This window comes from Colossoma macropomum, unplaced genomic scaffold (genome assembly GCF_904425465.1).
Source record: "Colossoma macropomum unplaced genomic scaffold, Colossoma_macropomum, whole genome shotgun sequence".
Lineage (NCBI taxonomy): Eukaryota > Metazoa > Chordata > Actinopteri > Characiformes > Serrasalmidae > Colossoma > Colossoma macropomum.
Window position 1 is genome coordinate 2456925 of NW_023496051.1, and position 26143 is coordinate 2483067.

Sequence of the window (26143 nt, forward strand, 5' to 3'; positions counted from 1 at the left end):
GGCAAATGAGAAAATAGAGAAGTTGAGTCAGAAGGAGAGAAAACAGTGAGAGAGAAAAGAAGAGAGGGGGAGAGAAAATAAAGACAGCGAGAAACTTAAGAGTAAGAATTAGAGAAAGAGAAACTGCGAGAGAAAATAAAGAGCATGAGAAAATAGAAATTAGAGAAAGAGAGAGAGACAAACAGAGAAGAGAGAGAGAGACAGACAGAGAAAGAGAACAGAGAGGCAGAGAGAGAGAGAGAGAGAGAGAGAGAGACAGAGAGAGAGAGAGAGAGAGAGAGAGATAGAGAGAGACAGAGAGAGAGAGAGAGAGAGAGAGAGAAAGAAAGAGACGCAGTGAGAGGCGGCTGAGTGCTCAGGCTGGTGTGGATGGAGGTCCTGCTGGCCTCAGTCCGATCACAGCTGCACTTTAACTCCACACCACTCAAGCAAAGCCCACTGCACTGCTGGGGATAAGTGCGCACTCCGCTGTGCACTCCAGCTCTGCCGTTTGGAGCGCGTCCGCCCTGAGAGTTCATCTCCAGGACAGGACGAGTTGGTTCTGTTTGTTTGGTGTCTCTTTGAAAATGATGACACTGTGATGTTTGAAGAGCACATAAAAGACTAAGACAGAGCTCTGACTCCGCAGCGCTGAGGACAACGTTCTCCTCTTCAGCTGCTATTGTGTGATTTTGGTGATGCTCCAGAGAGGAACACCCAAAATGTTTACTTTTCCGTCCTTCTCGTCACTGTTTTTTGTTTTCCAGCTGTGCAGGAAATGACACCACTAGAACCAACGAGAAACAACAGAGCTCTGCGAATAATTACCATTACTCTCTCTCTCTCTCTCTGGTCTTTCTCTGGCTCGCTCACTCTTTTGCTCGATGCCTTTTCTCCACTGATTGTCTCATCTTTCATCTCTTTCTGTCTCTTTTTTCCAAGTCCACCTTTCATTTAGTTTCCAGTTAAAACAACCATTAAGTATTTAGTTTTTAATAAGGAGACATTTATGAGAAAATTAGATGGCCTAGCAACACCTTAACAACCAGCTGGGATAGCATAGCAATGGCCTAGCAGCACCTTAGCAACAAGCTGGGATAGCATTTCAATGGCATAGCAACCAGTTAGCAACCAGCTGAGATAGCATAGCAGTTGCCTAGCTACACCTTAGCAACAAGCCTGGGAAAGCATAGCAATGGCCCAGCAAAACCTTAACAACCAGCTGGGAAAGCATAGCAATGGCCTAGCAGCACCTTAGCAACAAGCTGGGATAGCATTTCTATGGCATAGCAACACCTTAGCAACCAGGTGAGATTGCATTGCCTTAACCTTAGTGACAAGCTGGGAGACCATAGCAATGGCCTAGAAACACTTTAGCAACCAGCTGGGATAGCTTAGCAATGGCCTAGCAACACCTTAGCAACCAGGTGAGATACCATAACAATGGCCTAGTAAAACCTTAACAACCACCTGGGATACCATAGCAATGGCCTAGCAACACCTTAGCAACCAGATGGGATAGCATAGCAATAGCCTAGCAATACCTTAAAAACCACTTGGGATACCACAGCAATGGCCCAGTAACACCTTAGCAACCAGCTAGGATACCATAGCAATGGCCTAGCAACACCTTAACAACCAGCTGGGATAGCATAGCAATGGCCTAGCAATACCTTAGCAACCAGATGAGATAAAGCAAGCTGGATTTTGGCTCAGTAATCAGATTTCTCAGCGCATGTGAAACTCTTACTCTGATTTCTTTCGGATTTCTCAGTCTGCACAGGCACGAAAACAGACCGTGGCACCGGTCTGCGAGCAGCGTTGCTGCGAGACGGCAAAAAACACTTTCAGAGCGACACTGAAACCAAATACATGTTTGACGAAATGAAGCATTTAAATTTTCTTCATCTTCTAGATGATGTATGCTCCTATTTTCAGATAAAGCGGCGCGATGATTTAAAAAAAAGCTGCAGCATGAAGCAGAAATCCGATTACTGCTTGACTCATGTAGACCTGGAGTTTCAACATTATCTGATTATTCAAGTGCATGTAAACGCGCTGATTGGTTTACTGACAAAATCTAATTCTCTGCAGTTATCGGATTATTAAGTGAATGTAAATACAGTCTGTTTCTGGTCCAAATGTTTTATTTCCCACTGGATTTCGAACTGTACAAACTCCACCCCGATCCAGCCGTGTACACACCCTCTGTCACTGGGGTGGGACCCTCAAGGGTACATCCTGGTACCTTTAGTCAGGGAACATAATTGTATCATAATCCACTGAAATGATATGTTCTAAGCTGTACTGACTCCACACACCCCGTCTCGTCTCCAGGCTTTTATTTTACTGTTCTGTTTTAATACATTCGGTTATGAAAAAGGTACAAATACGAAACTTTTCACCTGGAAAAACTTATTTAAGGTTCACAATCAGACCTTAAAACCACTGTTGTACCTCTGAGGGTACATTTTGTTTGTACCTTGATGATGAATGAAAATGTACAGTGCAACAGCCTAGCAACAGCTTAGCTATCACTTAACCACCACCAAGCAATGTCTAACAACAAGCTGGAGTACCATAAAAACCATTAAAGCAACTGCCTGGAATTACAATATAAACCCAAAAGTCTGATAAAAGTTCTCAAAAACAATCGTCAGTGTGCGGCAGCTTAACTTCTGAAGCGTTACTTGCCGCCTTCGTCAAGCCAACACAGTTCATTCATGAACTTTCCTCATCTAGTTGTTAGCTGCAGTCCAACAATCTATCTATAACTGTATACCCCCCTCCCCCCGCTCTCCTCCAGCTGTCATGCTGAAAGCTGGGTGTTTCCTGGACTGTGATGGGGTCCCGACAAAAGAAACCGATCCAGGGCGCTGTAATGAAATGAAACGTGCAGTCAGAGGCTCTGGCCTGGGTCAGCTTTCTGACATAACGCTGCAAAAATCCTGCAGTCCCTCGCCCGTCCCAGCCCAACCGAGTCGAGCCGCACCCCCGAAATGAGAAAATGAGATCCAGACTCCAGACCAGAGGCCTGGAGGTGACGACGAAGCCCTCTCTCAGAGCTTCGCCACTCGGGAGGCTGGCTCAGGAGAGCGTCCACTGGGTCGCCACCGATGCTGGCTTTTTTGCATTTGGATGGCGCCTCGTAAAGAAGTTCGAATGGCGAAAAGTTATAAACACAAGAGGTCAACTCAGGCAAGTAGATCGAGCAATGTGATTGGTTCAGATAATAAACATACCAGCTACCAGTTACGACCCAACCGCAAACAACTGGTGGTCAGGATTTGGTGATGTGAAAAATTACAACTTTTTCCAAAAAAGAGGTACGAAACTGTGACTGGGGCAGTCCCTCTCTTGTCACTGGGGTGGGACCCTCGAGGGTACCTCTCAGCACCTTTAGTCAGGGAACATAACTGAACCATAATCCATTGAGATTATATTTTCTAAATTGTACTGTATTGTCGCTGCGCCTTTAAGACTGACATAGGCAAATGAGCTCTGTTCTGATTGGGCTGCACTCATTCAGACAGCAGTCTAGGCTAAAACACAGCTAAACTGCTGTAGGCTGAACAGGTGGCTGCTGGTTTTTGTGACATCACGAAAGCGATGAATTTAAAACAGGCTGGTTTTGTAGTTTAGTGGAGAAGACTCAGCGAGGACTTTAACAGTGTTTACAGTGTTTTCTTACTCTAAACCCATCAAACGGAGGACAGTCAGTGTTTTTCAGGATGCGGCCCTTTAAAGTCAGCCCTCCTGCGGAGAGGCAGAGGAAGACGCCGTGAACGATAGAATAGAGATTTAATCTTTGATAATCCAGACTGAACTTAATCCAGCTGCCTCAATGAGAACACCCCCCCGCCCCATACCACAACCAATCAGGATGAGACACAAAGAGACAGTCAGGGTCGAAGGTCAAGCACAGAGAGGGGCTGGGTGTGTGTTTGCATGTGTTCAATGCTCGTGTGAGAAGGAAAAAGAGGAAGCTTCATCAGCGTCATCAGCTAACAGTGTCTTACAGGAGGAGACACAGCGGGAGAGTAAACGGTCCAGTCTCTCTCTGTTTTTCTCTCTTCTCTGTCTCTCTTTCGCTCTCTGTTTCTCCTCTTTCCTTTTCTTCTCTCTGTCTCTCTCTTTTTCTCTGTCTCTCTCTCTTTCTCTCTCTCTCTCCTCTCTTTTTCTTCTCTCTGTCTCTCTCTTTTTCTCTGTCTCTCTCTCTTTCTCTCTCTCTCTCCTCTCTTTTTCTTCTCTCAGTCTCTCTCTCTTGGAAACGTTCTCTGTTTCTCTTTTTCTGTTTCTCATTTTTTTCTTCCTGTTTCTCATTTTCTCTGTCTGTTTCTCTTTTTCTGTTTCTCATTTTTTCTGTTTCTCATTTTCTCTGTTTCTCTCTCCTCTCTCCTTTTCTTCTCTCCGTTGATCACTTTTACTCTCTCTGTTCCTCTCCCCTCTCTCCTTTTCTTCTCTCTGACCCTTTTACTCTCTCTGTCTCTTTCTCTCTTTCCTTCTCTGTTCTTTGTTTCACATTTTCTCTGTCGGTTTCTCTTGTTCTGTTTCTCTTTTTCCCCCTGTTTCTCTTTCTGTTTCTCTTTTCTTTCTCTGTTAGTCATTTTCTCTCTGTTTCTCTTTTTCTGTTTCTCTCTATGTTTCTTTTTTCTCTCTCCATTTCTTTCTGTTTCTCTTTCTCTCTGTTTCTTATTTCTCTTTCTCTGTTTCTTTTTTCTCACTCGATTTCTCTTTCTGTTTCTCATTTCTCTTTCTCTTTTTCTGTTTTTCTCTCTGTTCCTCTTTCTTCTCTCCTCTCCTTTCTCTCTTCTCTCTCTCCCTCTCTTTCTCTTTGTCTCTCTCTCTCCTCATGTGAACCAGATTTTTCTGTGTGCTAAACAGCTTTCATCACACTCTGTTAGCACCACACCTGCTAAAACACTAAACACACACTGCCAGCAGCTCTGATCTGATTCAGACTCTCTCTCTCCCTCCCTCCATCAATCTGTCACTCTATCACACTTCTACACTCACTCTACACTACACCTTCCACTGTTTCCTGTTCTCCGTTTTCCAGCAGGTCTGCAGCCCCTCCAAAACCCACCGAGGTACAAGAGAGGGGAGGACAAGGAGAGTGATGAGGAGGATGCAGATGACCGAGGGTGAGGTTGTGGAGGATCAGGTTGATGGTACTGAGAATAATGATGATGATGAAGATGAAGCAGTTGATGATGAGTTGGATGATGGTGGTGATAAAGATGAGCATGATGAGGATGATCAGGATAAGGGGTGTGAGGATGAGGACAATGAGGTTGATGAGGTTCAGTTTAAGAAGTGCTGCTGAAGCAGACAGTAAAGATAAATGATTATGATTATGCTGATGAGGGTCAAGATGAAGCTGAGGATGATGGTTTGTGATGAGGATGATGAGGAGTGGGGTTAATGAGGTTGATCAACATGAGGTGGACAAGCATGATGAGGAAGCTGGTGATGAGAATGATGAGGGGATTTATGAGGTTGATCAGGATGAGGTTCATGAGGGTGAGGTTGATGATGAGAACCATGAGGAGGATGTTAATGAGGTTGATCAGGATGAGGTTGATAAGGATGAAGTTGGTGATGAGAATGATGAGGGGGTTAATGAAGTTGATCAGGATGAGGTTGATGAGGATCAGGAAGTTGATGGTGATGGGAATGATGAGGAGGGTGTTAGTGAGGTTGATGAGGATGAGGTTGATGGTGATGAAAACGATGAGGAGAGGGTTAATGAGGTTGATCAGGATGAGGTTGATGAGGAACTTGGTGATGAGAATAATAATGACGGGATTAATGAGGTTGATGAAGTTGATGGTGATGAGAATGATGAGGAGAGGATTAATGAGGTTGATTAGGGTAATGAAGATGATGAAGTTGGTGATGAAAATGAGGAGGGGGTTAATGAGGTTGATTTGGATGAGGTTGATGATGAAGTTGATGGTGAAGAGAATGACGAGAAGGGGGTTAGTGAGGTTGATCAGGATGAGGTTGATGGTGATAAGAATGATGAGGAGGGGGTTAGTGAGGTTGATCAGGATGAGGTTGATGGTGATAAGAATGATGAGGAGGGGGTTAGTGAGGTTGATCAGGATGAGGTTGATGGTGATAAGAATGATGAGAAGGGGGTTAGTGAGGTTGATCAGGATGAGGTTGATGGTGATAAGAATGATGAGGAGGGGGTTAGTGAGGTTGATCAGGATGAGGTTGATGATGAGGAAACTGATGGCGATGAGAACGATGAGGAGGGGGTTAATGAGGTTGATCAGGATGATGCGAATGAGAATAATATTAACATGAGGGTGAGGATGATGAGGTTGATGGTGAGAATAATGAGCATGATGAAGCTTAGGATGAGGTTGATCAAGAGAAGGGTAATGAGGATGAAGACAGAGGTTGATCAGCACGAGGGTGACGAGGTTGATGAGGTTGATGGTGATGAGAATAAGGATGAACCTAACTGTGGTTTGGCTGATAAAATCAGACGATATTACATTTTCACAAACTTTCCTGTCATATCTGAGCAGAAATATATCAGCTGTTATCGGTTTGCAGAATCTTTACCTTTTTTTTTAAATTGGTACCGTTGACCATATTCATTTCAGTTGGGCGTTACTACTAAATCTACAGGGCTACTCTGGTCTAAATCTAATTCAGACAACATGGTGAACGCCACAAGGTCTCTCAGTTACCCTTAAGAAAACAACATTAGGCTGAACGGGAACGACACACTAGCTCTGTTGGCATTTTTGTCGAACCAGTTGAGGGATTTATCATTCACTCAGATTACTCCTCAGCCTTTCACGTAAACATTAACTCCCTTGTGGATTTCAACAGCTGGCCTGTGAGCCCTGTCTTTAATCTCCGCCAACTGGTTGGTATGGATTTTGAGCATTACAAAGCAGCAGACAATATTTCAAGTGTCCAAACAGATGAACGAGTGTTCAGTTCGCAGAATGGTGCGGAGATTAAGGCGTTAAGGGAGATGAAGGCGAAGTGGAAATGCCCTTCAGATACACAGACTCTTCTGCTTCTCAATCGAAAGGAAATACGTGTTTCGCATTAGTGGGCGTCTCACGGCTTTTACGTTTTAACGTCCAACTTCTGATCTGAGTGAACGTGACAGGAGAGAGAGCGAGAGAGAGAGAGAGAGAGAGGGCAGGAAATGTAAGGTTATGAAGCCACACATGCGCTATGTGAACCAACCCCATAAGGTCAATATTAGCGGAGGAAAAGAGGCAACAGCCTGAGCGAAAAGAGAAAAAAGAGAGAAGGACGGATGGAGGGAGGGAAGCGGAGTGTGTGTGCGAGAGATGAAGTCATGTCAGAGTTCCTGAGCTGAGCAGTGGGCCTCCGTCACTGGCTGCTCTATTGGGAGGGAAATGGAATATCCATTGTTATCCAGGAACTCTCAAAAAACACGCACAGCAATATCCTCCTTTAGAGTCTAGCAGCCCACCAACTCCTGTTTCTCTCTTTTTCATCCCTTTTTCTCCACTGCTTTCCACCCCTTTTCAGTGCATTCACATTCGGAGGCAAGTTGGTCTGAAGTGGGTGTGAGAAAATGTAAAAAATAACTCTTATATTGCTCGTTCTACCGAAATATCCCATTTCAGACGTGGATTTTAGACTAAAATGATTTTGCTTCGAGTGACCCTGCACCTTAAATATGTTTATTTTATTAAAATACATGACTGAACATTCCATTTGGCACTATCCATACAACTACAACGCCTCAGAAACTATACCAAATGTTTCAGTACTGACTGTTTCGGTGGTGACAATTTTATCTCATTTTGGGCCGAACTCAAAAACGCTAGCCAGGACATGACCAGCAAACAGCTTTGAACAGCTGTACACACATAAAACCATATAGCTTTAATAAAAACACAAATAACATAAAATGTGTGTTTCGGTAGTGACAATTCTTAATTTTCCACACTGATTTGAACATTTCGTGACATATTTACTTCAAAACAATGTGATCTAACTGCTCACCATGTGGCCATGAGGGACAGGGATGCAGTCTCACTTCCTGCTCTAAAATGCAGGGGTGTGCATTATTCATGGTAAGTCTATGGGTGTGTCTCAAAACCTAGTGAGCTCTACATAGACAGCATTTTACGTCACAATATGCGCTCCCGACAAGAAGGCCATCCCAATTCTTAGATATCTCAAACATGCTGCCTACTGAGGTCTCTCATTTTGGCCCAATATCGAGAGAGCATCGGATGTTTCCTCAGCCGCTGAGGCAATCCCGCGATGCAGCGCGGCGCAACTTTTGTTTGAAGATGGCGGGCAGAAGCGCTTCACCAAGCAGCGACGTCATCTTCAAATGTAAGTTATTCTGATTTTCTGGGGTATTTATCTGTTTTCTAGTCATAAAGGTGCACAAATAGCCTATACTTTCCGCGTTTGACCACAACTATTGTCTATTTTGCTGTTTCATTCAGAGCAAATACAATTAAAATCACTATATAAACCACCAGAGCAGATCCATTTTGGCTAAATGTGATTCTGACGGCTGAGGTCAGTAAACACCGGTCTCGTGCAGTGGGCAGGAACAAGTGGCAACGTCATTGCTGTCTAACTAGAGCGTCTCATTTATCTATCTTATAAGGATAGATGACGGTTGGAACGCTGCCTACTTAGACAGCTGCCTATGTAGACAGCGTCTACTTAGAGAGCTCACTAGGTTTTGAGACACACCCTATGTCTTTCAAATTCACTTTAAAAAAAAAGAAAAAATTAAGTATTTAATATTTTTATTAAGTGTAAACGTAGGGGTCAATGTTTGGAACAAGATGGGGGCCTCGGACCCCCGTGTCTCAGATTGGTCCAAGGAATTCACTTGAAAATGTTAATTTGACTTGTCTCTTGTCACCCTGACACTGTTTCGTAAAGAAATCATGGCTACAAACCCTGTACTCCCATAGGAAATGCCTAGTCGTCTGTCGCTCTGTTGCCTGCTAATGTAAACAGACAGTCAGACCTTTAGGACTCAACGACCTGAAGTGTTAAGTTTACAACATGCTCATCCTACAATGTTAAAAGAGCAACTTTGTGAAAATCAAATTTGCAAAGTTTTCCCGAAATGTAGCTGATTAGCCAAGACATGTTTGGTGTCTGAAATTTGCTTCTTTAGTTTTGTCCTGGAGCTACGAGCCTAATGCTGCTAACACAGTTTAGTCCTCCAAACTGTGATGAGACACAATTCTGCTACTGTTTTTATCTGTGCTATGTACTTTTGTTAGCTTAAAAATTACTAAGTAGCTACAGCCGTATGCAAAAGTTTGAACATGGTGTCTCTCACTTACTAGACAACATGCTGAAGGCCACACTCACCCCAAACTGCGTTGAGTCTTATGCAAAAGTTGTTTAAGTTACATGTTTTGGTGATATTCTAATTGAAAATACAACACATATAAACCCGATATGTTTAAAAGTAATGATGTATTAAAGTGTGCATAAGTGTAGAAGACATGTAAACACATTTTCACATAGAAAACCACCTAAACAGGTCATTTGACCAGGGGAGCCCAAACCGGACATTAGCCTTGTATCTCTGGTGCAAAACTCAGGTAATAAGCCAAACATGTCCCGGGCTGATCGATTACGCTTGAGCTGCAAATCTGATTAGAGTTTTATTCCTTTAAAACACAGTTAGATGAAAGTGCGGTTCAGGCCGACAGTGCACTGTGCGAGAGCCTGGTGTGTGGAAGGAAGAGGTCTGGAGAGGTGTGGCTGATTAAAACTCAGTTTGGACAAAGGGCAGAGTCCCCCAAAGGAGTTTAAACCAAAACCAGATGCATGCACACACACATATACACACACTCTTCCTCAAGGATTAAATCACTGTTCAGCAAGATCAGACTCCAGTACACAACCACACGGCTGCCAAAAGACACAAATGGTTTCAGCATGTTACTAACATTAGCTGGTGCAGAGTAGAACTGGGCGATATGACGACAGGGCTGGGAGGTACACTGGTATAAAACAGAATTCTTGTCTCATAATACAGAATTTTCCATAACATGGATATGCTAAACATGCGCAAATAAAGCTGCACTATGTAAGATTCGTGGTTAAAATTGAAACCAGTATTGTTACTGAGTCAGGAGAAAAGAAACAGGCTAAACTAAGGTGTGTGTGCACTTCTGCGAGTCGCCTTGTAAAGCCTGAAATACTAATTTAAAAGTCAGAGGCATCATACACTTTTACGTACTGACGTCACACGCACAGGCTCAAAAAGAGGGTCCAGGTCAATGTTTAGGCCTCAAATGCTGAAATCAACTTTTTACTGACAAAGATGACACACTGCAAAAAATAGTATCTTGTCAAGTGAAATGATCTAAATTCTAGTCGATATATCTAATATTTCTTATTTTGAGATGGTTGTGCACTTATTTCAAGATTGTTTAGCTTATTTCTAGACAATTTTTTACCTGTTTTAAGTAATTTTATTAAGTAAAATAAATTTATCTCAATATACTGGCAGATAATTTAGCTTGTTTAGCTTGTTGTTTGGAAATAAGTTAAATAATCTTGCAATAAGCCTACAGCAATCTCAACAGTAGAAGTATTGGATATACTGACGAGATTTAAGATCATTTTCCTTGACAAGATACTATTTTTTGCAGTGCAATGGTAGTTAATTGACTCACACCTTTGCAGACACGTCCTTCATCAAGTTCTGACTGAGTTCTCTTTGAATTCTCTGTCAACACACTTGTGATCATCAGATTCATCCACTCAGGGAAGGGGACCGAAGCACAACCTACGCTACAAAATGTTCTGCACCATACGTGCAATGACACATTTCAGCCAGAGAGGTCTCCAAATCCCCAAACGAAACAAACATAGTGCAGCTTTAAATACATCTTATAAACCCAACAAAAGTGCATTTCAGACGTGTTGCATTTACCGTGGTTCACAGATGTTAGTGCAGCTCAGCAGCTTTTTTAACATTTAAATAATGGAAAACTCACACAAAGCCCACCAGCTTCGGAATGGCCCTTCAGTTAGTGTTTGGGACTCAGACACAGCCTCAGCCTACAACCCTACTTGTTTAGTCAAGCCGTCGCTATTTAGTTTTTTCTTCTTAGATAAGGGTGAAAATCTAGGCGGTTCACTGAGAGTATTATAGTAAACTGAGAATGGCGGTGCTGTCCTCCCACTACTCTCACTCACTCACTCAGGTTTGTTGACAGTGGAGTCCTCATGTGTTGCTAACTTCTGGTTCTCCCTTTTGGTTAGGCTGTAATAGCTAGGCCTGCTGGACTCACTGCTTCCACTCTGTTAACACTATGACCCTGTTTACACCTGGTCACTTCACGCATCTTCAGTATCAGGATTATATCTGGCACCTGTAAAGGCACCCAACACAGATACAAATCCGAACGCTCAAACAACTTCAGGAGGTGGACTGAGACACATTTCAGCAACATGTTATAGCAGCGTATACGGATCCATCTCCCCAAGACACTTTCGACCACTAAACCCCACCAGTACAACCCAAACTCCTTCCCCTGCAGTACCTCACTGGGCACGTGATCTGTGCCTGCGAGGGCGATAATCATGGCGGATGCACATGGTTGGGGACTGGACAAAACAAATTGCTTAATAGCAATCTGGACAGATGAATTTTGAGGCAGCAACCATCTTCAGCATAGCAAGAGGCCTAAAGAACAAACAACTGGTAATTGCTTGCTGTGTAACATGCAGATTTGCATATTCGGTCCCACACTGCAATCGGATTTTAGTCCGACAAACCAGAGATGTGTTTGACCACCTAGTGCAAATGTATGTGGCTATAATCTTATCAAGATACAAACCAGAAACAAATCACATGAAGTGACCAGGTGTAAATAGGGTCTATATATTGTTTCTGAAACAGAACTGTCTGTGTGTTTCTCTGCTGAAATGGAAGCTTTAGTGAAAGTTCTGCCAGGAAGACTCTAATGCTACATCACTCATTCATTGATCCTGACCAATCAGGGCCTACACCTGTCTTTAAAATGACTTGACTTACGTACCTATTCTGCTGCTCTCAGGTGCCTACGTTTTGACATTACCCTCCTTCCTCCCCACCACCACCAGTTGGTTCCCTGTCTGGTTGTCCGGGGGTAGGCTCTGCCCCTGCAATCTCTATCCGACAGGACCAGTGAGGGTCTCGACGCTCCAAGACCTGAACCGAGGACGGGGCCTATGCCAAAGACTCTTTAATTTCTGCTGAACTGTTATCTTTGAACTTGTAAAATTCCACTGAGGACATAAGAAATTGTCCTCCTTCACTCTTGTGTCCTGAGTCTTTCTGCCCATCGTGGCCATCTGCCTTGATCGGGTGCCCCTGCTTGCCTGCCTTCTGGACCAGCTTGATCACCATGAAGCTTCCTGCTGTCCAGTACTGTGTTGAAAGCCTCACCTGCATGCCACTCCCCCTCCTGATGATACTGACTCAAACTATTTCATCATAGACATTCTTTCACCTGGCTTACAATATTCTGAGCTCTTCTCATATTCATACTAACAGCTGTACTGAACTGTAGCGGTGAACATCTCAGAAGTGGTCTACATCCCAACCCTCACCTATGGTCATGAGCTGTGGGTAATGACCGAAAGAATGAGATTGTGGAAACGAGCGGCAGAAATGAGCTTTCTTCGCCGGGTGGTGGGCTACACTCTACTTGATAGGGTGAGGAGCTTAGTCATCTGGGAGGAGCTCAGAGTAGAGACGATACTCCTCCACATTGAGCAGAGCCAGTTGACATGGTTAGGGCGTCTGATCAGGATGCTTCCCTGGCCACCTCCCGTTTGAGGTTTACCAGGCACGACCTACTGGGACAAGACCTCAAGGTCATCCTAGGAATTGCTGGAGGGACTATATCGCCAAGTTGGCCTGGGAGCAGCTTGGAGTCCCCCAGAATGAGCTGGAGGAAACTGTGGGGGACAGGGTGATCTGGAATTCTCTGCTCTCCATACTGTTACCACGGCCCTAGATGGATTAAGATCCAAAAGCATTTGGTTTCATTTAACACCACACTCACTCAGTACGGCCCATTCCTTACAGACCCCAACACTATTAATCTGCACAAACACACACGCACTGGGGACGAGAGCTTGCCAAGACACACACACGCAATGAAACATGCGTCTCTGCACAGAAATCACACACACACACATGCTCTTGCTTATCCGTAGTGTGTAAGTGAGTAAGTGCAGTTGTAGGCTGTGTGTAGAATGATGTAATTGCGGTCAGTGCCAGACGTACCCACACTGAGAGAAAACAACTCACTCACAGCAAATACAACCACAACACACACACTTTCACCTGCTCTGCTGCAGATACACAGCTGCTCCTCCACACAGTAACACGCACCGCTCACCACAACTGCACCTATACCTGTACAATAAGTTCAAGTTAGGGTCAGACTTTCATGGTGCAGTGGTGTCAGAGTTGGTAGGTATGCTGCACCATCTTAGGGACCCCCACCTCAACATGTGTGCAACCATCCTCTGTGAACACACACAGTTTCTTAGTTCTATGGGACCTAAATCTGGAATAAAACATCTTTTCTAAATAAAAAAGAATGTCAACATAAATTAAATAGACTTTGCTATTAGCCAATATAATACTATGAAGATAAAAATTAGCTTGTTTTGCTTGTGTTGTAGATTTGTACTCCGACACACGCAGAGCATGCAGTAGTAGTATGTGGGGGCAGATTTTAGAGGGGCGTACTCTTTTTAGCTGTAGTTAACATACTGTTGTTACTCTTGTTCAACAGGTTCTCTTTACGAGATCTACATGCTTACACATCTATATGCTGACTATATGATACACATCTATATCGCTACTGTCGGAAGAAAACCTCGTATCTTCATCGTTTTTCAGTTTTTCATGAAGAATGGACCAAAAGAAACGGCCCAAAATGACTTGAGAAACAGTCTGGTTCCATTGACTTACATTAAAAGTAAAGTAGGTTTTTTCCTTCTCCTGTAAAGTCACCAGTTTGGAGATACGAGGTTTTCTTCCAACAAGAAAGATATGCTTAATTGGAGCCATGCTAACTTATGTTCATTCGACAATGTTGACAAGCACCGAAATGTCTGGCCCTATGAGACTAGTGAATATATAGTCTTTTGAGGCCAAACATGATTTTTGCCAAAAGGCCTGTTGTTAGCCCATGGATGTTACTTAAGTTAGCATGGCTCCAATTAAGCACATAGATGTGTGTTGTGTGTGCAGTGATACATAATATGTGGTAAAACTTAACATAACCTCCTGCAAGACAAAAACAATTCAGTTAGCCGACAACAGTGTTTTGCTAGCTATATCATTCTGCTTTTGTTGTCAACTGCTCTGGACATTAAAAGAGTATGGACTAAAGGAATTTGGGGGTGTACCCCTGTTCCTTGTGGATTTTGTTGCAATACAACACCACTACAGCCCCCACAAGCCTATATATTAGCTGAATGGTAGGAAAATGAACTATAGTGGAAGTCAAGCACATAATATATATTTACAGATGTATCTCAGGCCATGTTTTGGTGTGTATACAGTAAATCAATCTCCACCAAGAGGTGGGTTTATGCTATATACATGTGTATACGCACCACTACAGTAGTAACCCAACTAGTGACTTGATAGATGCAAGTTGCAACACAATTGCAAGCAATACATTTGTTTATTCCCCTATTTGGCAGCATTATTAGCTAGTGCTTTCATATTTTCACATCATATCATTTTGGCTACATAAAATCATTTGCGATCCCTCATCCGCATCTTTGGATTGTTTTACGTCAAGACAAGAGAACATTAATAAACCACATAGATCAGGATATAGTTATATAGACTAACAAAGAGGAACGAGCACAGGCACATGTTAACTCCCAGCCTGCTAGCCATATAGCTAGTTATGCTAACTGTTAACCAGCAAACAGGCAACCGTATTCCAATACAGTTTTTTCTTGTCCATGAAGCTACTCAAATGAACTACTACCCCACAGGAAGAACTACACAGCTAACAACATCACATCAAAGATTGTGAGTCAGTGCTATTTCAGGGCAGATTTGTTACAGTCGTGGGCTGGAGGTTAGGGAACCAGCCTTGTGACCGGAAGGTTGCTGGTTCGATCCCCTCAGCTGACAGTACGTGACTGAAGTGCCCTTGAGCAAGGCACCTAACCCCCAACTGCTCCCCGGGCACTGTGGATAGGGCTACCCACTGCACTGGGCAAGTGTGCTCACTGCCCCCTAGTGTGTGTGTGTGTGCACGGATGGGTTGAATGCGGAGGTCTAATTCCGATGTGTTCAGACACAGGTGGCTAAAAGGTTCATTTCATTTTTCATTTCAGTATTTGAGCACTTTCTATATAGTTGATATAGTCATCAGTTAAATGAAATGATGTAATATGACATGACTATATGATGTCATTGCAGGTCTCACTGTTGTTTTAGTAAAGTTTTTATTAAAGTTTCAAACGTTTCAAGTGAACTACAGGAGACATTACATTATGTAACACAAGTGTAATTTAGTTGCACTGGTTCTCAAGTGCCTTCATGAAAGTTTCACCATGTAAAGCCACCGAGAAGTTCCAAACTAGCACTTCTGTTACCAGACGCTGCTAAAACTTTTTTAATTTCTGTTTTTTATTGAAAGAGGAGGGGATGAAGATTCCTCAAGTGCATCATCTCAGTCCGGAGACCGTAAGGAATTTCAGAAATGGAGGAGGGAGTGCGGACTCTGTTTCTCACTGTCATTTTAAAGGCGATTGTGTAAACATTTGACTGGCTCTGGGGGTTGTGGGATATGAGGGTGGGTTTTGTAAAGGCGCATTGTGGCGTCTTCAGAGCTGGAGAGAGGATATGAGAGAGATTTACAGCTAAAGCCTGCGGAAAGATGCCGCAACACAAGCAGGCACGGTCTGGACACAAACACGAACATGAACGCAGCTGTCAATCAACAGACTTGAAGAGGGTGAGTCAGTGCAAGCTGACTAATTTTCCATTTGTTTAGCGTATAAATCTGCACTCGGTACAGGCATCTGGGAGGGAATTTCAACCAAAACAACAACTAAACATGCACGTCCTACATTGAACACGCCTGACTGTCACACTAAGGCAGTTGTTTCTGCCTACAGCCTATAGCAGCTTCTATTTAGGCTAATAACACTCTTACAAAGCAAACATCACAATAAATGCAGCCATCAAAAAAACACTAGCTTGATATTACCCGCTGGTTTGTTGTAGGCGTGTGATTGATGGTACTGATGTGACTGAGTACATCAAAATACTTGCTGTCAAAAATTCAACTCAATTTTTTTCAACAGAAAACAGAGTGGAATTTTCACACACTGTGATGTGCTCTGGTGTCTGTCGCCCATCGACGCACCATCTTCTTTACAATCAATGATGTGTTTTTGAAGGACGCCAAAATGTCCTTGTAAATGCATCATAATAGGCCCTTTTCACAAGAAACGGAAGTTCCACTGTGGCCTTACGGACAGTTACTAACCTCAGAAATACAGGCGTTCGTATCACTTCAGCATGCCACAGAAAGGTGTCTCACTTTTTCTTTGTCATAGTTGCCAAGATTGAAATTTGAGGATTTGTCCAGAACTGTTACACAACCAACGAACCAGCTAACATCTATAGAGTGATAAATTGATGGACTGGTGAAAATAACTATTACCAAAAACGCTAGATTAGCCATGTTAGCCTGAGATGTTGAAACAATAAGCTAAACATGCACACATCCCGGCAGGGGGGCGACCGGGTCGTCAGGGTCCGTAGCGCCACTGTAGACATTTTCTTGTTTGTATTTATGAGCACTCAGCTGGTTTCCTGATACGTTTAATCTGCAAAGAGAAACGGTCAAAGACTGCAAAGTCGCGAGGCTGATTTTTCGTTTGAATTTTCCCGTTCCACCTTAAATGGTGCAGCAGTTACATTCTGGTGGCTCAGGCACCATTTAAGGTGGAACCACCGGCACCAGTGAATGAACATCGACTCTCCGCCGAGCTCTCGCTCTCTCAGCTGCTGTTCATTAACGCTGTATGACAATGTTTATTTCTTTATTAACTCCACAAACTCGTTTTCCTCTGCTCATCGTCAGCTGACAAACCATTAAAACTGAGATAAGGCTGTGTTGCTTCAAGCTCTAATACTTGAGTGAGCTGTACATGCTCAACTCGTCATTGTTGCCGTTATAATTGCTTAGAGGGCGGTAAAACTGAAATGGAGAGCGCACACAGGGCTGAGCTGTACGACACTTTTGCTTGCATGTGCAATTAGAAAAATTCAGTTTGAGGACAAATTTGCTTGCCGAAAGACCTGGAGGAAGAGAAGACAAGGAGTACTCCTCACCACCGTAACTTGGTGAGTAAAGCCACTTTTCCACTGCATGGTATGGCTTGACTCGACTTGACTTGACTCGACTTGACTCGCTTATGGTTCCAGCTATTTCATTTTCCACTGCATACGAGTACCCCATCAATGTAGCTGGTCATCGCAGCGACACCGATTGAAACTGCCAAGATGTGAAGGGGACACACTTTGCTCAGAAGGGGCTGATGGAAGCAAGACAAACAACTGCTGACAAAAACAGGAGAATTTGGGAAAACCTGCGTTAGAGCTCAGACAATGAGACAATTCTGGTTGCTCAAAAAAGGCAATAGGTTGCACAAACCTGGGTAGCCACCATTTGCATATGTGTTTAGCAATTCTCTCCAACCAATCAGTACTCGCCTGGAACCTCGACAGAGGTGGTGCCAAAAACAGTTTCAGGTACCAAGTACCAGATTCGCCCAGTGGAAAACCAAAAAAGGCGAGATGAGTAGAGTCGAGGTTGGTTGTGTTGTTGAAGGCACTTGTTAATGTTGCAAATGTTCACATTTTCTTACGCAAAATAGTTTTTAACTCTTCACACCTTCCCAACCTGAGTTCATGTAGTCTTCAGGAGTGTCGGAATGAGGGAATCAGGTGGAGTTGCAGTAAAACTCTGCAGGTTACTCTGCAGATTTATTAACAATCACCTACTGCACACGTTTAGTCAAACCCTTTTCTACTACGGTGAATGATACCGTTCTTTATCCCTTAAAAAAGGAAGTTTTCTGTTTATTTCTGTAAAGTTTGTGTTGCTTCCAAGCCAAACACAGACAGACAAACTCACAGGCACAACATTTCTCAAGCAAAGGGCAGCACTGAAGCCCACTGTCTACATCACAACCTGTGACCTAAACAAAGGTCTGTCTCTCTCATACGCAGGAAGCAAGCTCTTCCCTGAGGCCACCCCGATTGAGTGGGCTTCTGTGTTCAGTGGAGCGAGACACAGCAGAGGCTCCCTGAGTGCTAATTCATTATTTATACGGTCAGGCGCATGATGACAACCGCAAAAATTCTGTTCAAAACAGTAAACAACACTCCAGGACAAAAATATAAACACACCCATATGGAGACTTACCACTGAACTCTAACTCTGGCGAATGCCTATAACCGAAACCTGACCAGAACCTGTTCAAACATCTACCTTGAGTGACCTGATCTCAAGTGGCCAGTGAAACATTAGCCATTTACACCTAGCATTTCCATGCATCTCGAATGCATCTCCAGTGATCTCTTATGATCAGATTTAAACACTCAGCATAGTTTTTGCGAAACGAAGTCTGCGAGGGTTGCGCAAAGCCGAAAGCGCCTTTGAGAGCTTACAAGCTCGCATACTCGTGTTGCCTGTTGCTGATGCTCCACTAATGCAGGTGACGCTATGACATTTTATGATACGTCCCATGACTAGTGGAAAATGGTTTTATCACAGTTCAGAATGCTGCCACCATTTAAGGTGGAACAGGAAAATTTGAACCATAAGCTTGCGAATACAAAGCCAACTTCAGGCTCGTCCTGTTATGAACCTAAACATAAGATAACCAATATGTTTTAGTGCTCACTACTATTTAGCACACTTAACGTCTTACATGTAAGAAGTATTTACTGTTTATTTAACAAATGCATGTTTAACAGTGTAGTTTAGGTGTCTCTGCTGAAGTGCTCAGCATAATTCTTGTGAAAAGAACTTTCATAATTCTTGTGAAAAGAACTTAATCCATCTTTGTTTCATGGCACGCCTTTTTTTTTCACCCACCAATCACAGGCTTCATTGCATAGTGGCTTCATCCACAGAGTTCGGCCATGTGCACGATACAGCGAGCGAAGCCTCCGCGTGATGTCTGCGATTGTTTGCTTTCTCTGTTTGTACGTCATATTGTTCGCCAAAGCCAGGCAAAAATCATCTCCGCAAGAAGCACGCTGAGACCTTTAGGGACTGGAGGAAGTGTAGTAGTGGTTGGTATACCGGATCAACAGGTACACTGGTTGAAATCCTTCCTCAGGTGCTAGTTTTGTCATTGCTGATATGCCACTAACAAGCACAGACAATGCAACTTACAAACAGTGCAAACCACGCAAACGATATCCCGTTTAGCTGAGTGGCTGAGCCAGGGATGTTTCAATCACATTTCCAATGAAAATATAAATACAGCGGTCTCTCAATCAGCTGAAGAAGTCCACTTTGTTCTCTCAGCAGCAGACATAAAAGAATGGCTGGTCTTTTGAAGTTAGCCTTAGCCTAACATGGACACTAAAGCATCTGTTTTCTCTCATACTGCCTAAGAAGCCACCTGACTCGGTTGCAGATAACGTCGGGGCCTTGTGTGCGAAACAGGCCGTGGACAAGCTGGTACTAAAGCACAAATGACTGTAATATTTCCGGTAGTGACCGAAGGTCCAATGCATGTTTACTGGTTGCATGTATGAAATTTGACAAAGCTTCTTATTGAAATGAATTCCACCTTAAATGGTGCAGCAGTTACAATCAGGCACATGTACACATGCCAGAATTTACTGCTTAAGGTGGAACATAAAAATTGAACAAAAAGCTGAAACAACCAAAAGCCTCGAGAACACAGTGCCTTGGAACTCTAGGGCTGTTCTCAAAATTCTCAAGAAAGAACCAAAAGGGCCCTATGTTCTTGAGAGGGTTGTTTCCAAATTAAAAAGAGGGAACCAAAAGCCTCGAGAACATAGTGTCCTGGAACTCTAGGGCTGCTTCCAAAATGATGAAGAGGGAACCAAATAGGTTTCAGAATATTTAAAATATCCAAAATAGTTTTATTTGAAAGTAACATATTTTGATGTGTACTGTAATGTAAATTTTGGGCCATACTGTCCACTTCTACTGCGCACCTTAGTCTCTCACTGCACTTGTTATGTGGGACAAAAATGTCCCCGAGTCCATGTTCTTCTAAATGTACGTAGTGTTACACATGTTAAGATTGCAGAGATTGCTCGCACAACTAAAACCACCAGTAAAGGAAATGAATAAAGAAGCTATGCAGCTGTGATGATGCAGCTGACTAAGGTGGTCCTTCATTGCTGTCGCTTTGTATGTTTGCACTACTAGTTTTCCCCTCTTGTGTAGTAATGGTGCTGGTCGCCATTCTATAAATGTGTGCCTTGTCTAGTGGTCCAGTTAGTTGAATGTTATGTCATGTGAATGTGGGTTCTGCTGAATATTACACCTCTTTATATTCTTTTTATGTATAAGAGGCAACAGCAAAGTGGTGACTGCTGAAAGGCTTAAACTGAGAGAATTAAGAATTTTATTGCTTAATAAAACCTTGAGGTTTCGCATTATCGCTCAGTCCTTGGTTTTATGGCCAAATCCTTACCTCATTTTGTGGGAGTTCAGTACTGCTTAAGGTAGATCTGTCACAGTCGTATGCGTCCCTGACCACCTCTGAAATTCCCATGAAAATTTCAGTCAGGGAACATAGTGCCCTGGAACTCCAGGGCTGTTTCCAAAATTATAAAGAGGGAACCAGAAGCCTCAAGAACACAGAGCCCTGGAACTCTACGGCTGTTTCCAAAATTATACAGGAGGGAACCAAAGGCCTCAGGAACATAGTGCTCTGGAACTCTAGGGCTGTTTCTAGGACTAGAACTAGGACTATTTTCAAAATTATCAAGAAAGAACCAAAGGGCCCTACGTTCTGGAGAGTGTGGTTTCCAAGAAAAAGAGGGAACCAAAAGCCTTGAGAACACAGCTCCCTGGAACTCTAGGACTGTTTTCAAAATTATCAAGCAAGAACCAAAAGGACTCGAGAGGGCTGCTTCCAAAATTACAAAGAGGGAACCAAAAGCCTCGGGAACATAGTTTCCTGGAACTCTAGGACTGTTTTCAAAATTAAAAAGAGGGAACCAAAGGCCTCAAGAACATAGTGCCCTGGAACTCTAGGACTGTTTTTCAAAATGATCAAGAACAAACCAAAGGGGCCCTACGTTCTTGAGAGGGTGGTTTCCAAGAAAAGAGGGAACCAAAAGCCTCAAGAACACAATGCCCAGGAACTGTAGGACTGTTTCCAAAATTATAAAGAGGGAACCAGAAGCCTCAGGAACACAGTGCCCTGGAACTCCAGGACTGTTTCCAAAATTATAAGGAGGGAAACAAAGGCCTCTAGAACATAGCTGTCTGGAAACAATGGGTGGTTTCAATGAGAAAATCAAGGGTCCTTAGGGATGATGCCCCTGTTGGCCATGAGCTTTTATTACTTGTTAGCTACATTAGACTTGTAGCTCCAGTGCAAAATGAAAGAAGCCTGCCGCTTTAGCATTCTCAACCACTGTACAGAATGCAAGTCGTCCTGACTCTCTGACTGGACCAGCCCGCACTTTCTCCCCCTCTCTCAAACTGTTGCAGCTGTAGGAGAGTCCTGTTTAACACAGGAGCCTTATCTGTTCCTGCACTGCACACACACAGCAGATAGCACACAACTTATCTACACAGAGCAAGGATTTCTCACAGAGAGAGCGAGAGAGAAAGAGAAGAGAGAGAGAGTGTGATTAGAATTCTCCAGGCACACTGACGTCCACTACAGTTTCGCTGCTGGCTGTCTTTGTTCACATTTAAGCCTCCCTCTCTCTCTCTCTCTCTCTCTCTCTCTCTCTCTCTCTCTCTCTCTGCACACAGAAGAGAGGAACGAACAACTTCTCATGTAACTTGAAAAGCTCACCTCCCTCACCCACTCCCACTTTATCTCTTCTTTTTTCCCTCCTTTCCTTTCATCCTCTCTCTTTCTTTTTGGATGTGGTATTCATTGGCCTCCAAAAAGGGCCAGATTTGAACAATGAGCAGCAACAGAGCAGAACAAAGCCACAGCTGCTTACTCCAGCAATGAAAAAGCCCACTGGAACAGGACTGACTCGGGATCAGCCTAGGGCTCCAACACTGACCGAGCAAGTTCAAGGCTAAAGGAACGTCCATCTGCCAATTGGCTTCCGCTGTAAGTTGAGTCGACAGGTTTTCTGTTCTTTTCCAAATACAGGGAAAGGTCTGTGGTAACCGATCGCATGCTACGGACTCGACTGAAGATTGCTGGAGCGTTCCTTTAACGAAGAAAAACTGACCCCGGATCAGCTCATTTGGACCATCCGGAACCCCTCCCTAAGGAGAGCTCGAGTAGGCCACTTCAGGTTGGAATCTCCTGCTTTGTATGAGCGAGCGAGAAAGAGAGAGAGAGAGAGAGACAGAGAGAGAGAACACCACAGAACCAAAGCAGGTTCAGGCCGGGAGTAACCTTTACACGCCACTGTGGGTCACACATAAATTTGCTCTTTCAAAGCACTCTGCACTTTCTGTTCTGCCCCCTTTACCCCCCCTGTTTTTCTCTCTCTTTTCTCTCGTTCACATGCTGGGCTGCTTATCACTTCAAACATGCACTGCGGCACTAAAAACGTTCATCAGCTGCCTATGCTACTCGTCAAGAGAAAGTTTAGCCCTTATAAACTCTACACTGTAAAAAAATAAATAAATCTGTACAATAACAGACAAAACCCGTTAATTAACAGGAAAAAGTATGTTCTCTCAATAATGGTAAACATCTGTAAAATTAGTCATTTAATTTCTTAGACGCACTGTCTTCTATTGTAACTCGTGAGTTATTCTGATACACAGTTACCATAATAACAACAGAACACCCATTAATATAATTGCAAATGTCTGTTAAAATACAGTATACGTATGGTTTATTTACATGCATTTACTCATTTTCTCGATTAGATTTCTTAATTCTTCAAGGTTACTGACTGTCAAATTTTACAGCACTTTGACAGTTAAAGTACATTTTGTTTTACTGTCTAGTTATTTTCATTTTGCTATAGGTTTCCCTTACAGTCCATGCTTATTTACATAACTACATGACTAATTATATAGCATTATATAACATGATGAATTATGTTTACATTTGATTTTGATTCTGCATCAACAGGTTTTGACTTTGTTGAATGTTCAACAGTGCCAAAAACAGGGCTTTCCACAAAAGCTACGCCGTGCACATAACAGCAACTTTTTAAATCAAATACAAATCATAATAAAACATCTCCTTTTTACTTACGAGCACAGCATTACTCACAGAACACAGTTTCTCAGCCTGTTTCAACGATCTGCAAGCTAAAAACAATTCAATTAAATAGGATTAAAATAATCAAAACTGTGATTTTTAAAAGTGAATTCTGTCTAATTTCCTGCATAATTCAGTGGTTGAGACGTAAACAAAGTCATTCAGAGAGGTTTGATGTGAAATAGTGCATCGGAGAGAAACCAGATCTTTTACAGTGATGTTTTTTACAGTGGTGCTGATACGAACCAGGGATCTACAACATCTACAATGCTAATAAAGCCACTTTATTAACTTTCCCAAACCACCAGTAAATCTTCGGAGTCTGTATACGCTGTGAACTCGGTCGGTTCTCTACACATCAAACCACTCAAAATGATGAAATGTGAACATTTAATTAGGCAGAAATTTTTAAACGTCCATGGAAGGCTACATAAAAAACGGGATCTAAAGTGCAGAAGCAATCATTTTTCGGCTCAAGGTTTTGGCAGAGTTAACCGGCATTTCTACACGAATTATGGATTTGGATTGACCGCTCGTTGTGGTCCCGTAATGGTTTCCTAATATTCCTGAACGGTTGTATGAAGGTCACTTTGTTAAGCGAGGAGGCACAAAGCAACCCAGTAGGAATGACGCTGCATTAGCATGTGAATGGCCGTCAGTGACCCCTCTCACAGACTTCTCCAAATCTCTCCTTCCTCTCCTCCACAGCAACCCAACATGCAGCTTTTCTTCCTCTCCACAGCTGCCTACGGCCTAGCTGGACAAAATGCTCCTGTCAAAGCTAATCACAGGAACGAGGAATGAGGAAACTATTTCTACTCCCAATGAGAAAGAGTTCTCTCTAACTTTTGAAGGAGGATAGTTTAATTTGTGCCTTCATGAAAGTGTTGCCTGGTTATTTTAGTGGAGCGACAAACCCAAAAAAACCCCAAAAAGGTTGGGACAGTAAGTAAAATGTCAATCAAAACCGTGATTAGTAAATTATGTTTGACCTGTACTGAATTGAAAACAGTACAGAAACAAGATGCTAAATATGATGCCTGCAACGCATCTAAAAGGCATATGTTGCTCCAAAATGTGTTCAGCATTGATTACTGAACTATGCAAACTGTCCACTAATACCCCCTAAAACCTTGACAGATGCTGGCTTCTGAATGTTATGCTGGTAACAATCTGGATAGTGCCTTTCTTCTTTGGCCCAGAGAACGCAATGTCCACTAGTTTCATAAATCTGAGAAGTGGACTCATCAGACCGCAATACGTGTTTCCACTGTCCATCAGTCCATTTCAGATGAGCTCGGGCCCAGAGAAGTCAGCGGCGTTTCTGGACACTGTTAACATGTGGCTTCCACTGTGTATAGTACAGTCTATTTCAAATGGGCTCGAGCGCAGAGAAGTCGGCGGCGTTCCTGGACACTGTTGACATGTCACTTCCACTGTGCATAGTACAGTCTATTTCAAATGGGCTCGAGCCCAGAGAAGTTGGCGGCGTTTCTGGACACTGTTGACATGTCACTTCCACTGTGCATAGTACAGTCTATTTCAAATGGGCTCGAGCCCAGAGAAGTCGGCAGCGTTTCTGGACACTGTTGACATGTCACTTCCACTGTGCATAGTACAGTCTACTATGGACGGTGTTTATCATCAATGATTTCCTGAGCCCATGTGGTGATGTCCATCACAGAAGCATGCAGCACCACTTGAGAGGTTGAAGGTCACAGGCATTCAGTTGCGCTTTTAGGCCTTACTTTTTACACACAACATTCCCTGAATCTTCTGATAATATTACGCATGGTAGACGGTGAAGCACATAAAATCCTTGTAAACGCTGGTTGTGGAACATTGTTCTTAAACAGTCTATTTTTGGCAAAGTAGTGAGCGTCAGCCAATCCTTGCTTATGAAAGACCAGGTCTTTTATAGACGACCTTTTCATTAGATGATTACATCGTCTCTTTGAAAACGTTTTCTAAACATTTAACCACGTTCCTAGTCTTAAACTGCCCCATCAAACTTTTTTGGAATGTGTTGCAAGCATCAGTTTCAGAATGAGCTTTCATTGATATCTTTGATTTCTACTGCTTTCTGTTTATACTTGCATTTCATTTTTTAGAATTGGGTTTGTATTTGGTCATGAAAAAGAGCTCATAATTAATTCCGAACTGACAGAATTTCTGTAAGATTGTTACGTTTTACTTTTTTTTTGTGAGCTCCTCAATTTTGAGAGGTTTTTGGCAGTGTACCTCTGAATTAGTGTTGTCATAAGGACATATTTGGTCCAGGTCTAAGCTGGATTTTTTTATGGCAAAAATAAATGTGGTTAAAAAAATGGTTGCAAATCTAATATTTTTGGTCCATTTTTCCACTGAATGTCACCGGATCCTCTGAATTACAAGGTGGTTAAGGAGTCAAAATATGAATTCTGCTACACACAAATTTGCTGCATGCCCTACTAATGTCTTACAACAATGGCAACCTCACCAAAATGCCCCACACAAACCAGCAAACTTTGGTGTGTTAAGTTGATTTTGCATTAGTAGATTATAGTACATTAGGAGAAGCTGGTATTATTATGAAATAGTTTGTTATGCTAAATAGTAGACTTACTTTGATACAGTGTTACGTCAGTGTTAGGCACAGGAGGATTAGCATGGATGTAGTAATGCAGCAATGTTTTATCTCACAGGTAATTAGATAAAA

At 42.9% G+C, this 26143-nt stretch overlaps 2 protein-coding genes across 8 annotated transcripts in view; one reads left to right on the plus strand and one right to left on the minus strand.

Annotated features, from left to right (window-relative positions):
* add3a (adducin 3 (gamma) a) overlaps window positions 1-26143 on the minus strand; it is a 194152-nt gene that overhangs the window by 108475 nt on the left and 59534 nt on the right. The gene's annotated exons all lie outside the window — the stretch shown is intronic.
* Window positions 5388-6814, plus strand: LOC118804568 (uncharacterized protein DDB_G0290685-like). Its single transcript, XM_036565068.1, has 2 exons — window positions 5388-5795; window positions 5853-6814. Exons 1-2 carry the CDS (start codon window positions 5388-5390, stop codon window positions 6582-6584), a joined length of 1140 nt encoding a protein of 379 aa, XP_036420961.1. The 3' UTR covers window positions 6585-6814.